Below are 14,849 nucleotides of genomic sequence, written 5' to 3'. Positions count from 1 at the left end.
GTCCACCAAGCTTTCTTTTCGAATTCTTGTGTATGGCACGTTTACCTAAAGTAACCCCTCCTTGGGGGGTGTTTGTTTGAGTTTCATGCACAATGAGCACCACGTAACATTTTCTTTGACCATTAGCCAATCAAAATCTTTAAACCATTCTTTGTTTATGCTGGATAAGCGGTGCTTAGATTTATCAATTGTCAGAGTGTATGCCGAAGAGACTTCCCCTGATTGACCAGCCTCTGCAATGTCTTTGTCTATATATATATATATATATATATATATATATATATATATATATATATATATATATATATAGCAGAAAACCAGCTTCGCGGAGAAGTACTGTGTAAAAGAAGTTATGAAAAAGAAAAGGAAAAAATTAAAAAATAACGTAACATGATTGTTAATGTAATTGTTTTGTCATTGATATGAATGTTATCTATCTATCTAGCTATCTATATAGCTAGCTAGCTAGCTAGCAACATACCCGCACTTGGCAGAGAAGAAGTAAAAAGAAAAGGAAACATTTTACTAATAACGATATATATACATATATACACACACATATACTATGGAGTGCCAAACAGGCAACTACATTGATTTTCTGAATATATAAAGTCAAAACTTTAATATATGAAGTCATTCCCGAATATATAAAGTCAAAACTTGAATACATAAAGTCATCGCTGGAATATATAAATTCAAAACTTGAATGTGTAAAGTCAGCGTCAGAATATATAAAGTCAGCGCTGGAATATATAAAGTGAAAATTTGAATATATAAAGTCATTCCCGAATATATAAAGTCAGCGTCGGTATATATAAGGTCAAATGTGTTTCTGAATATATAAAGTCAAAACTTGAATATATTAAGTCACGTCGGAATTTATAAAGTCGTTCCTGAGTATATAAAGTCAACATCGGAGTATATAAACTCATTCCTGAATATATAAAGTCAAAGTCAAAATATATTGATTGAAACGACTCTGAACTGAAGTAAGTTAACAAAAACGTATTCAGAAAAATAAATAAAAAAAAAAACCCTGTTCAGTTAATGTTTTGAAAATGATGCATGTGCCCTGCCCAGGATTGGTTTCCTGCCTTGCGCCCAGTGTTGGCTGGGATTGGCTCCAGCAGACCCCCGTGACCCTGTGGTCGGATTCAACGGGTTGGGAAATGGATGGATATTCCAGCGCTGACTTTATATATTCCGACGGTGACTTTATATATTTTAGTTTTGACTTTATATATTGTACTGCTTACTTTATATATTCCGAAATATTCCAAAGCCGTCTTTATATACTCAGGTTTTGACTTTATATATTCAAGTTTTGACTTTATATATTCCAGCGCTGACTTTATATATTCAAGTTTTGACTTTATTTATTCCGACAGTGACTTTATATAATCAAGTTTTGACTTTATATATTCGGGAATTACTTTATATATACAAGTTTTGACTTTATATAGTTAGATTTAGTCATCATTGCATAACTTTTTCTTTACCATAGAAATTTAAAGACTAAATTCAACTTCCATTCCTACCAAAGATATTTCTGGCGACTAAATAGAACCCACTTATATCCAAATTCGAGCTATTGAGCTGTCGCCTGCCTGCCTGAATAAGTCACCCTCTCTTTGCTCTTACTTTTTTACCATTCATTTAATCATGGCTAGTGGCGGAAACATTTATGAAATGGAAGGAGGATTACACCGAGTATGGCTTTACCAAAACAATTATTGATGGTGAATCGATTATTCATAAAGATTCAATTGGTGATCTGTTTTTCTGTGTTAACCTCATATTTTTTCATACTTCTTCTCAAACCAAGGGGGTGCGAGGGTAAAATCAATCGGGAAGCGCTGATCAATGTAATTGGTGTACCAGGAAATTGTGCATTGACAGTAGTTTCCCTTTGCTTGGAATTGAAAGTGTGATTAAATGCATTATTTTTTAACGGGTTATGGAGCACATGCATCGAAGCTTCTCCGCTGTGCTTGTGCTAAGAAAAGGAAACATTTTAAAAATAACGTAACACGATTGTCAATGTAACCTTTTGTAAGTAGTGCCTGGAGGACTCTGTGTGGAGAAACTGTAGAGAAAGCGTGTGTATTAACTTGTAAATTATTACTTGTGGACACTTCTGTAAGACTGCGTTAGCTGTGGAGCTCAGCTCAGAGCGAAATGAGGTGAATGGGAGGGGAGATGATGACGTGACTCCCCCACCCGCCTTAATTTTGCATAAGCACAGCCCTTTGCCTGCAATTTTAACTTAGTTACAAAGTGATCAAAACTCTCGTTTATATCCTGCGTTCTCTCATTAAACTTGTATCCCGCATTACCCATGGGCATGACAAACGCCAGCGGCAGCGTGTCTATGAACTTAATTTAAATTTAGGTTTACACCGTGCTTTGTTTCCGAAGTAGCAGCACTCATGAATATGGTTGTATATGTCACTAGCTCGCTTATTATTGTTTCACTGCCTTCTCAATTATATAATGCATGTTTTCTTCAGCGCTTTTTGGAGCTCTTCCTGGTTTTCTATGTACTGCGTTGACAGTCACTTCACGTGATTACGTGGGAGGCGTGGTGATTTCACACGAAACTCCGCCCCCCACGGCTTTCGAGCTCAACTCCATTACAGCATATGGAGAAATATACCTTCTAGTTATGACCATTATGCGTAGAATTGAATGAAACCTGCCCAACTTTTGTATGGAAGCTGTAAGGAATGAGCCTGCCAAATTTCAGCCTTCTACCTACACGGGAAGTTGGAGAATTAGTGATGAGTCAGTCAGTCAGTGAGTGAGGGCTTTGCCTTTTATTAGTATATATATGTATATATATATATATATATATATATATATTCTTTGCTATGTACTGTACAAGAAGAGAGCTGCTGTATGTTCAGCTGCACTATACAGACTGCGCTGATGCTGAGAGCAAAGACATCACTTCCTCACGCCTTTTTTCTTATATCCGACAGGCGGGTTTCACTTGACTTTTTTTTATTTTATCAGACCTCCTCTTGCCTGCCCAACTCCACATCCTCTTTGCTTGTGAACTGCCGCTCCGCTCCTGCTATTAGCATATACACCCCCCTCTTGCCCACCCACCTCTCCATACTCCTTGCTACTGTATAAAGCTGCTACACCCCCGCTATTACCATGTACAGTCCGCTCTCGAAAACCCACTTCCCCATACTCTTTGCTTGTGAACTCTGCTCCGCCTCTTTCCCGCTATTAGCAATATTTGCCCACTTGCCCGCTCGTCCCTTGCCATCTCTGCAGATCATTAGATCTGCCTGTGCCTACAGATCTGCGGCTGTCATCTCACAATGTCATGCAAGATGACAGACGGGCGCTCAACTAAATTGTGCTTCTTAAATCATTCCTCATTGTTTCCAGGCTTTGTCCTAGAGGATTCAATGCAGTGGGAAGCTGGGGCACTTGCCTTCATTCCAGCAGCACAAGTGTGTGCACAGTGCCTCGATCAGGTGATGGTGGTGCAAAACGTCACCACAGAAGAGAAAGCAGAGGAAGAAAAAGAGAAAAGTTTCCGTCCAGTATATAGTCTTATAAAATATTATCTGTTTTAACCACTATGAAAAGAAGATTTTCAGTGTACTGCAGGTTTTTGGAAAAAATACAGCCTATATTGGCTTAAGGTCAAATCAACACTCGACTTGCACAGAGCTGGTTAAAGAAAAGTAATGAACATAAGATTAAAAAAAATTAAGAACACTCATATGCTTTGAATTTAGCAAACAAAGAGGCACTTAGTGTAGAAGGCCTACATTAATCCTCCCAAAACTGAACTAACACAATAAGACAGCAGCCTGCACTAAGCATTTCATGTTGGGAGGATTCACATGTACTTCGAAGAAATATGTAAAAGGAGCTCAGAAATTAAGCAAGGAAGAATGGATGGTTGACAGAACATGAACAAGTTCCGTTCTTCCTGACTGAGCATATTAAAATATTTTTCCTCTGTAAGAGCTCATTATTGATCTGTGATCTGGGTTGGGAGTAAAGGCAATGGAGAACCATGAAGTGTCCAGAGAGGGGACACTAGATTTGTTACAATCAGCAATTTAGAGCTTTTTATGCTTATCTTTTTTGTAAGTGAATTTTTATTTTAATTTGTTTCTTGTTTTCTTTTTTAATTATAATAAAATTTTTTGCCAGGTGTCCACAAAGGGGACCTAATGATTAAGTCTGAGATGACTAAAGATAATGCTGTTATGCAAGGGAGTGCAGAGGTCATTAAAGGGTGTCAGTTGTCAAAAATATAAAGAATTAATTTACCTTACTGTGAGTGTTCAGATACCAATGAACTGTTGTAAAAGTAAAAGTCTGTTGAAGATTGGGTTCCTTTTCCTTCCCTCCTGCAGAGTTCAACATATGAGGTGCAGCCGAGTCATTTTACACATTATACATTTACTTACTTGGCGGATGCCTTTATCCTTACAACATTTATGGGAATTGGTTAAATTTTTTTTTTGATTTTCCAATTAGTACATAGATGGGTCAAGTGAGTTGTTTAGGGTCAAACAGTGTCAGTAGCGCCATTTGAACTCACATCCTCAGGGTCTAAAGTCCAAAGCCTTTACCTCTACACGCTGCCTGTACCACCAGGTGATGTTCTCTGTGGGTGTTTAACAGTCTCATTTGTGCTTATAATGCATTTGTATTTTTCCTGCATCCTCTTCCCACTCCATCTGTACTTTTCCTGCTGTTTTTGTGAACCACAAGTCAAATTAGAAGGCAGGAGTATAGAGAAGCGTGGTTGAAGTTTTGTCAAAGGTTAAAATATGTTTGCTTTTTAGGACAATTTGTTGGCAAGGCTTAAACCCAAAGTGAAAAACAGGGCAACTGATGAATATTGGAGCAGGATTGATGTTTCCCACTAGGAGCAAAACCTGTGTGTATTACAGCATTGAAATTTACTTGGCAAGAAGATTTTATGTTATTTTTATTTTTATTTTTTTTACGAGTTCAGTGAGAATATTCTTAAAATCTTGCAGTTCTGCACAAAAGCGAGCGTCAATTCACGCTGTGTACTGGCAGTGTTCTGTGCACTCCCTGATGGCACATTGCTATTGCTCTCTCCACTCAGGTGCTGTCCCTTGCTCCCACCCGTACCTGTTTAATTTATGACTCCTACAGAGAGAACATCAGAAAGAATGTTTTTTGTGGTTCACCACTTTGCTAAGTAATATCTAAAGTTTACATTCACTTAAGATTAATTTTTTCCTCTCTACTTCCTTGGCTTGTAGTAAAGATGTCAATTAGGAACATGAGCAAATTTTAGATCATGAATATTCAAAAAAGGCATTTTTTTACACCACCCTCTACATGGTTACTGACACATGATGATGACGAGTGACGAAAAGCTTATACACATATGCAAAATTTTAAGTTGATTTGAGATTTATAAAGAAACTTGGCATGGCAGGTGGAGTGCATTGTATGTATGGTTGGTTTTATAAAACCAGGCCCTTTTTTTGTTTTTTTTATGAGCAAGTCCACCCAATTTTGACTTTCAAGCGTAAGTACAATTGCAGTATGTATTCTACATCAATTGTTATAAATTAAACCTCTGGTCTTTCTAAGTAAATAAAGTCTGTGTCAGTATTTCATTTCCACAGGGAAACTGGCAAATTTGTGGGTTGCAACCTTTCTTTCCACCTCAGAATACATTTTTGAATGGTTTCTTCTCCTCTGTTGTGTGGTCTACTTCCCAATTTTATTTATAGTCTTTGTCTTTTAAAAACTTGGCACGGGTTAAGTTAAAAGTTTGATCCACTTGTACAAAAGTACAATGAATGCCAGTAGCATTCATTTCTTTTGACATACAAAAAAAAAAACTGCTGTGATCTGAAAAATAGCAGTACTGCTGTAACAGACCCTCAAAATTTAAGGAGCACTGAGACTGCTATGGATTAGTGTAGTTATTGCAGAACAGATTCCTCAAAAAGAAATAGCAGTCTCGTCTACTAGCAAATTCTGAAGTATGGTTATACTTTAAGATGTCAGGCCAACTCCAGAAGAACAGCGATAGCTGAACCGTGATATAGCAGGGGATCATTGTACTGATATGGATTGTATGTGATATTGATTTTTGGCTCCACCACTTCAAGAAGAAAGCTCTGTTTTCCTGGTTCTGTTCTCATATAATTCTGTTCACAGTCCTAAAATAACAGACTGTAAGGGGCAATTACAATTTATGTATTTGCTTGTCTGATTTGTTCAATTCACAGTCAAAGTGTGCCAAAGCCAATCCTTGTAGTGACTGGCATAAGACGGGAACATTTTCAAAACATCAAATTATAAAGTTCACAGTGATACCCACTTTGCCCAATAACAAGCTGAGGTGTTCACTTAACTGAATTCAGTTCTTAAAAGCTTGCTTTTTCTGTTTGAAATGGTCACAGTGCTGTACCTATCTCAGCATGTTGGACAGCTCTTGCACCATGCTACATTGATTTGAATCCTTCTGCACCATTTTAACAACTTTATAATTTCTTCTTTTCAGTGACACCACCTTGGTTGCCTTGTCTCCCTAGGTGATTTAATCCTCTTGTAGGCCATCTAGCTTTTTGTCTCCTACGTATGTGATAGTTGTTTTCTTCATTTTATTTCCTTTATATAAAACAGAAAATGAGAAGATATCGAATTTTTGATTAAATGCAGAAAGTAACATTTGGCAATTAGAAAAAGAGCCAACCAAAATCTATTTACTTTTTTGTCATTCTTTTTTATATGCACATATACTGAGCTGTAATTATGTAACTTAGCTTAATCCTGCTAAATCAGATTAACTATGTTGCTGTGATTGTATTTGCATTCTGCCAAATTTACTTGTGTAGGCTTCTGATAAATAGGGACGAAAACATTTCAAATAAAAGCAATGACTACTTGGCTCACACTCTGCCAAAAGAAAAAAAAAGCAAAAAATGTCAAGTATTTCCGCCCTGCAGCTGCACAATTCATTGTGTACTCCCTGCCATCCATCTGGCATCTCCCCTCCTCCTTTGCTGCAAAGATCCTGCAGCACGCTGTTTTGTATGTTAAGTCTTTCCTTCGATTTAAATGTATGCAAGTACAGTTTGTAATATGCTGAAAGCATTTAATAAAATAATATAGTAATTTAATATAAGATTATAAACGTTTATTTTCTTTCTCAAAATGTTTTCCTTGCTATAATGTAGTGCTTATTCATATAGTGAATGAAGCAAAGCACTTTACCAAATATTAACGTGTCCCTGAAGTGAAAACATAGACACTACCATAGAATGATCTCCGTGGCATGAAAGCAGCCAAAGACACACTACACACGTGACAGTAAACTCAAATTGATACTGAAAATTTAATATCACTGCCTAAGAATGAAAGTCTTACGCTTCAACACCGTTTATGGCAATGCCAGATCTTTAGCCTACATTTTAATGTTGTGTCTGAAGGGCTTCCAGAGACACATTGCAATAATGTTACAAATTAGTTTGTACCATGCTAAAAATTTTGAACATCTAGAATGCTGGCTTTGAAAGATGTAAATTGCCTCCTTGGTATAAAAATAGTAGGATCAGCTGCTGGAAATATTTAAAAGTCATGATAGTGAAACTTCTAGTCAGTGTCAGGAATGTATACAAGATTGGCACGGACAAGATTGTAATGTGTTGATAAGATCTGAAGTGCAAGGCATCAATTGTCTTGAGTCATGGTGTATCTACTTTGCATATATGGACCACGGTAGGTGAGGCTCAAGGGCTGTGTTTCTGTTGTGAATGTGGGCAACACTAGAGCATCCTAAGGAGCAATTCTGTCTCATTTTCTGCTCACTCTGTACACATTGAACTATAAATATTAGATCAGGACCTGTCACTTTGAGATATACTCTGACTTTAACCAAATGGGTTTATATTAACAAGGGGGATAAGACAGGATATGAGAGTCAGGTGGAGAACTTTGAGAATTCTCTGCAATCTGACATCAACTTACTGACTTTCGCAACACCTCTACGCCTTGTCACTTTTCAGGCAGTGGACTTGAAGGGGAGCACTGCTTGGTGGATTCATATCAATGACAGGCTGGTCTGGTCCATAACACAGAACTATAATTGAAAGGACAGAGCAGAGTAATTTCTTAGGAGACTGCTTTTCCTTTAATATGGGTAGTAACATACACTTTATATGTTCTGTAGCTCTTTGGTGGTCAGTAACATTTTCTTGACTGTGGTGTCTTGGGCCAGTACCATCACTTCAGAAGAGTCCCAGATCAACAAGATGATTTCAGTTATTGGACACACTCTGGACCTGCTGGAGGTAGTAATGGAGGAGAGAATGAAGACTAGCTTGATGGCCATTATGAGCAATGCTTTATATCCTCTCTCTGACACACTATCATTAAGGACTTTCAGCTATCAAATTATTCAGTAGAATTGTTTTAAGAAATGTTGCAAGGCTTCTTTATCAAAGTCAAAGTGAACTTTATTGTCATCTCAACCATATACAAGTATATAGATAGTATAAATTGTGAAGCTCAGGGTCCACAGTGTAACAACACGACATGCAAATAATAAATTAAAAATAGAATTAAAATTAAAAAGTAAAACACAAACGACAAGACATTGTGCAAAGACAAGACAAAGAAGTAGCAGCAATATTAACGTGTAGTTGGCAATATGAACATTGATGCAATGTATGGTATTTGCAATTTAGATACATAAATATAGTCAATAGATGTATAATATAAATAATAGATATAGATAATACAGAAATTATCAGTGTGTAGTTTAAGACATGTGTAAACAATGACAGGTCAGAATGTTTCACAGCAGAAGGATATCAAGAGTGTCAAAATACTTAAAGGTCAGTATGAGATTTTCAGTTCTTTTCTACATGCCCACTCATCTTTGCAGGAAGGTGGCTTGCCTGTATAAAAGTTCTGTTTTTAGAGGTGGTTGAGGCAGTGTGGAAGATCCCAGGGTGTAGCATGGTGTTAAGCAGTACCTGGTCAGTGGAGGGAGGTGTTGCTTTTCTTGCAGGCTCTTTGTTCTGCACCACAAACTGTGCGAAGAAGTTGTTCAGCTCATCCGGAAGGGAGGCATCACCATTGCTGCTGTATGGGTTGGGCTTGTGGTTTGTAATTGTCTGAATGCCCTGCCACATAGAATGCATGTCTCTGGTGCCGCTGAATTGTTTGTGGATCCTCTGTACATGTGCCCACTTAGCTGTCCTTATCGCGTGAGACAGGTTGGCTGTGGTCACCCTGAGGGCAGCCTTGTGTCCAGATCTGAAGGCTGCATTTCTGATTTTGAGCAGCTTGTGCACTTCTTTCGTCATCCAGGACTTTTGGTTGGCTCTTGTGGTAACATCCTTGGTAACAGTAACATCCTCTATGCATTTGGAGATATAGCCAGTGACAGAGTCTGTGTACTCCTCTAGATTGATGGAGTCACCATCCATAGCAGCCTTCCTGAAAATGTCCCAGTCTGTCAATTCGAAGCAGTCTTGGAAAGCTGAAACAGCACCAACCTGCCACACTCTGATGTTTTTGCAGGCTAGTTTAGTGCGCTTCAGCAGGTACTTGTATGCAGGAACCATAAAAATGCTGATATGGTCCGAGTAGCTGAGGTGGGGGCGGGGTAGGGCCTTGTAGGTGTCAGTAGCGCTCATGTAAACATTGTCCAGACAGCTTCCCCCTCTAGTAGCAAAGTTCACATTCTGGAAGAATTTTGGTAGAACTGACTTCAAGTTGGCATGATTGAAGTCTCCAGCAATAATGAAAAATGTCTTGGGTGCGTCATTTGCAGTTTGCTGATGATCTCAGAGAGTTCCGCTAGCGCCTGGTTAGCATTTACACTAGGTGGGAGGTAGACGGCAACCACCAGCACGCAACTGTATTCCCTCTGCAGGTAGAAAGGCCAACACCTTACCGATAAAACCTCTATCAGCAGGGAGCAGTGTTGCTTAACTGAGGCAGCGTTCATACACCACTCTCTGTTCACATAAACTCACAGTCACCCCCGTGGGTCTTACCGGACAAAGAGGCATCTCTGTCCACTCGGAAGATGGTCAGTCTAGCTGGATGGCCGAGTCCGCAATGTTTTCCTTAAGCCATGTCTCAGTGAAAATAAAGATGCAACAGTCTCTCCTTTCCCAATGCTTGGCCCGCTGCAGCTTTATGTAATCCAGTTTGATGTACAGCAATTGGACGTTCGCGAGTAGAATGGACAGTATTGCAGGTCTGGTGGGGTTTCTAGCCTTGTGCTAACACCGGCGTGTTTCCCTTGTTTCTGCTTCCAATCGCTGTGCTTGCATTTTTGCCAGCTCAGCTCCTCAGGCTGCCGAAGTAAGCAAAGGCTGCGGAGCGTCTCTGTCACCTCACTGGATATTTCGCCGCAGTTTCTTTGGAAATCGAGCAGGATTTGCCGCTCGTAAATGTATGTTTGCGTACTACTATCACTTAAATCTACATCTTTCCTTATACTAGTTGACAAAGACGAACAAAGATTAACACTAAACACCACAGACTCAGGAGCTCTAAGCCGCAGCCTGCACGGGCGCCACCATACTTGTCATATATACCTACAGTCTTTATAATGCCTTATTGTGGCTGCTCTGTTATCCTTAGCTAAGGCAGACATTTTCTTTTTCTGTAATTCATGTGTGAGGGGGTGGTGATGGTGGTTGTATTTTTTCTAATATTTCATGAGCTTCTGTAAAAAGTTAAATTTTCCCCTTAGGACAAATTAAGTTAACTGGTACCTGGCCATGCACATTAGTAGTTCTCCTATAAACTTCAAAACATTGTTGCAAACCATGCAAGTGTAGATGTAGAGTAGCAGTGTTACCAGTTTGCATCAGTATTGATTTCCTATCTTGTATCAATGCAAAATGAAGTTTAATTTTGATATTTTTTGTGTTTTATGCCTTTTCAGGTGTTGTTCAGAAGATTGATCAAAGGTTGCCCATCGCAAATGAATACCTATTGCTCTCTGGTGGTACTCGTGATGGTGTTTTAGATTTGAGCCCTGATAATTTAGGGGATTATGCCAAAGGAGCAGACTATGACTTAGACTTCACTTTACTGGTTCCAGCATTAAAACTACATGATCGTAACCAGCCAGTTACCCTGGACATGCGCCATTCTACACCCTGCCACTCCTGGCTTAGTCTGCGGCTATGTGACCGTGCAACCTTATCTCGCTGGCAGAGTTGCTGCAAGGGTGTGCAAGATGGTGATCAAAGTGATGGATATTATTTCTCTCCTACTTTAGTTGTAGACTGGTTTTCTGGTGCTGTGCTGAAGGCTGTCAATGAACTACGGAGGAATCCTCAAAGAGGTACCCCTGTCCCAGAGCGTGTGGAAAGAAATGGCCCAGTCACTACCTTGATCCTGACTGCAGGAACCAGTCGTATCCTTTATGACCTAGTTCCTGTAGTATCTTTCAGGGGCTGGCCAGCAGTGGCTCAGGGTTGGCTCATGGAGAACCATTTCTGGGATGGCAAAATCACAGAAGAGGAAGTAATCAGTGGTTTCTATTTGCTGCCTTGTTGTTCTCCACCTTCCAGCACTGAACTGTTGGTTGGCATTGATAGTGGAAGTCAACCAGACAAGGAGTGGCGCTTAGCCTTCTCCCGCAGTGAAGTTCAATTGAAGAAGTGCATACCACTGCCTTTGGCTCATGCATTTCAGGCTGCAAAAGCAATCATTTCAAAACTTCTAGCTCGCCCTAAAGCTGGTGTAAGCCCCTATCATCTACGTACTCTTATGTTCTGGGCTTGTGACCGGCTTCCTTCTACATACTTGTCTTCCAAAGAGAGCAGTGTCCAAGGAGGGCTTCTTCTCGGTCTGTTGGATGATCTCGCCCATGCACTTCTAAACAAAAGTTGTCCAAATTATTTCCTTCCACAGTGCAATATGTTTGAGCACCTATCAGACACTACCGTTCTTCTATTGGCACGCAAATTGGCCTGTGTCCGTTCAGATCCTGTCGAACATTTGAGAACAGCCATCGAACAGGCAAAAGTGACTGGTCATCTCAAGAATGGGCAGATGAGCGCAGGTTCATCCAGGCCTGCAGAAGATGACCGCCTGGCAAAACGTTTGCAGCAGCTGGTGACTGAAAATCCCGGAAAATCCATTTCAGTCTTCCTCAATCCAGAGGATGTCAGCCGACCACACTTCCGCATAGATGATAAGTTCTACTGAAGTGTCATGAAAGAAGTCATTTTCTTTTTCATAATCATGTTTGGTTTTTTAATTTCATCTGCCTAATTTTGTCTTAACTATTGTGTTGACCTAGGACCACCCGATATTTGAGTTTCTTCATAGGGCAGAAACTACTACTGAGGAAAATTGATTAATCAGGAAAAAAAGCGAGAGGTGTGGTTGTCTTTGCCCAAATGCATTCCATTTCAGTAAGACATTATCACCAAAGAGTTTTATCATAACTACTGCTTTAACAGTAAAAATGGTACACTGTAATTTTCAGAATCTTAACATGGTTAAACCTATTTTAAATATTCAGTCTTCAGTAATTACGCAACCCCTGAATGTAGCATGTTCATGATCAAAGACAGTAATCGGACAAAGGCACTTCATTTTCAGCCTGGTGATACAAGAGTTTCTTGGCCTTTTTAAAGAAGTAGCCTCAAGAGCACAACTGTTTCTCTTTTCATAATTTGACGGCCTTGGAAAATTTGATAGTTGCGTTTTTAAGTGTCCCGGCTTGAGTCTTAATTCAGAATTAAATGAGCTGTAATGATTTTAGAAGTTTTTGTTTATCACAAAGCTTATATGAGCTCCAGTCTTTTTAATACCGTTAATCTTTCGGATGTGGTAAAACGCATTTTAGTCTAATTTTATTTGTTTTTGAAGTTGAGGTACGTTTTTGTTGTATTTATATTTTGGTTGTTAAGTGTTGTTAAGTTATTGTTACTGTGTATGTTTTGCAATATCTTAAGAAACGTGCTGAACATGGCTTGCATTAACAGAAAAGAGTGTTGTAGGATTTCCCATAATTCTGTTAAGTGCAAATTGTCCAAAGAGTCCATCTTTTACCAACAGTTATACTCCATGATGGGCTACAACTTTTGACTCGTGTGTACAGTTTACAGGATCTCAATGTGGAGATTTACGTATCTCATCTCACATCTCTGCCAACTGTATTCCAGCTGGCGCATATACTGGCTGCAAGAAAAAAGAAACTGCAATGATCCAAATTTTCAAAGCAAAATAAGCACATTTAGTCTTTAAAATGTGGATATTTTACGTTCACATGTCAAGGGAAGTATTTAATCTTTGTAAAAAATATGGTTGTGTGTCTTGATGCACATTTACATTAAAAACTTTTTCCTGTGGCTCATTGTTTAAAATAGGTGGACTGTTAATGTTTGTGTACGAGTTTAAAGAAAGAAAGAGAAAGAAAAGAAGAAACAGATTAACAAGGCCTATTGGCGTTTGTAGTTTAGCTGCATTTTAACAGATATTATTAAATGAGCCACCAGTGCTTCTTGAAAGCAGTTTGGTGTCTAAACATGAAACATTTAAACTGGAATATGTGGTACATGTAAGGAAAATCTCCGATACGTTCCTCCTTACTGTAAGCTACAGTGCAATATGGTGATTTTGTGTCCTTCTCCTGTGTGTGTGTGTGTTTTCCCCCTCTGTCACTTGTGTTTTGTCCAGTGTTAATTAAAAAAAAAAAAGTCATTTTTGATGCAATGTTACACAAACTAAGCAAGCAAATGGTTGCTGAATGTATCCAATTACCTCAGTTAATGGCTTCATTTTTCTTAAATTATGAACATTAGATTATAATCAATGCAATATTTTATATCTATTTAAATTTAACTTAATTGATTTGTATATTTTGATTTCTGAAATTAAAGCTTTATAAGCAGGCAAAGCTTACTCTCTGCATTTTGGAAAACGGATCAGGTAGACACTAGAGGGCAGTAACCGATTACAGTAGAGTTCGTCTGGGTCCTCATTGTGAGCTGTTTTATTGATCATTAGCACAGAGTGTGTTCTGAGGTTGAAACACAGACATTGTTCTAGTTTGGTCAGTAGAAAGAGAGCACAATTTGTATTTTATTCACTCATGCTGTGCACAGTGCCTTATGATGATGCACACTGTGAAAGGTGCTATGTAAAATAGATTGATAATATTGAAAGTTGAAACAAAGGATTAGAAGATTTTTCATAGAATTATGAATATTTTACACAGTAATGTTTTGGTGAACTTAGAACACCCGCACTACTTTCATTAATGTTAACATCTGAAACAACTGGAGTATATATTTGTGATAGTAGTTTTGAACATTTTATACATGTCCAGTCTCAAGGTATTGAACAGTGTGCAGGAATGTTTTCTGCTTTAAAGTGGACATATTCGGTAAGCTTTAAAGAGTTTGCTTCATGCATCAGTTGCTGCCCTATTATTCATAATTGTAAACTACTTGTTTTAAATAAAGTTGTATACAAATGTCCTTTTTATACAATTCCTTTAAAAGAAAATGTTTATATTAACTATTGGATTTGAAGATTTCTGTCAAAGTTATGATTTCACTTAATAGCAAATATTTTGCTTCCTGAACACTAGCCTACTGATCACAAAAATCACCTTTAAATTTTCCTGTCATGTACTTTTTTTTTCTTTTTTCTTTTTTTTTAAACAGTTGCTTGTGAGTTCTTTTCATAAGTATAAATATACAGTAGAAAAACTACTGTGGTGATCTAAAAGTAGTGCCCTGCAGCTAGGAGTGCATCGTGGATATACCAAGAACTGGAATGAGGGAAAGTGGTGCATCCAATATTTGTCTTTTAACAAGAACTGGCCCCAC

The 14,849-nt window shown here is 38.5% G+C and overlaps 1 protein-coding gene across 1 annotated transcript in view; it reads left to right on the top strand.

Annotated features, from left to right (window-relative positions):
• The window catches only part of tmem102 (transmembrane protein 102), a 66,371-nt gene extending 51,876 nt beyond the window's left edge, over positions 1-14,495 (top strand). Inside the window, exon 3 of the mRNA XM_039746928.1 lies at positions 10,940-14,495. Within this exon, the coding sequence (XP_039602862.1) occupies positions 10,940-12,213 (1,274 nt within the window). The 3' untranslated portion in view covers positions 12,214-14,495. The remainder of the gene's footprint in view (positions 1-10,939) is intronic.
• The last annotated feature ends 354 nt before the right edge of the window (positions 14,496-14,849 follow it).

Source organism: Polypterus senegalus, chromosome 3 (genome assembly GCF_016835505.1).
Source record: "Polypterus senegalus isolate Bchr_013 chromosome 3, ASM1683550v1, whole genome shotgun sequence".
Lineage (NCBI taxonomy): Eukaryota > Metazoa > Chordata > Cladistia > Polypteriformes > Polypteridae > Polypterus > Polypterus senegalus.
The sequence above is the reverse complement of the archived record's forward strand: the minus strand, read 5'-3'. Positions and strand labels throughout refer to the sequence as shown.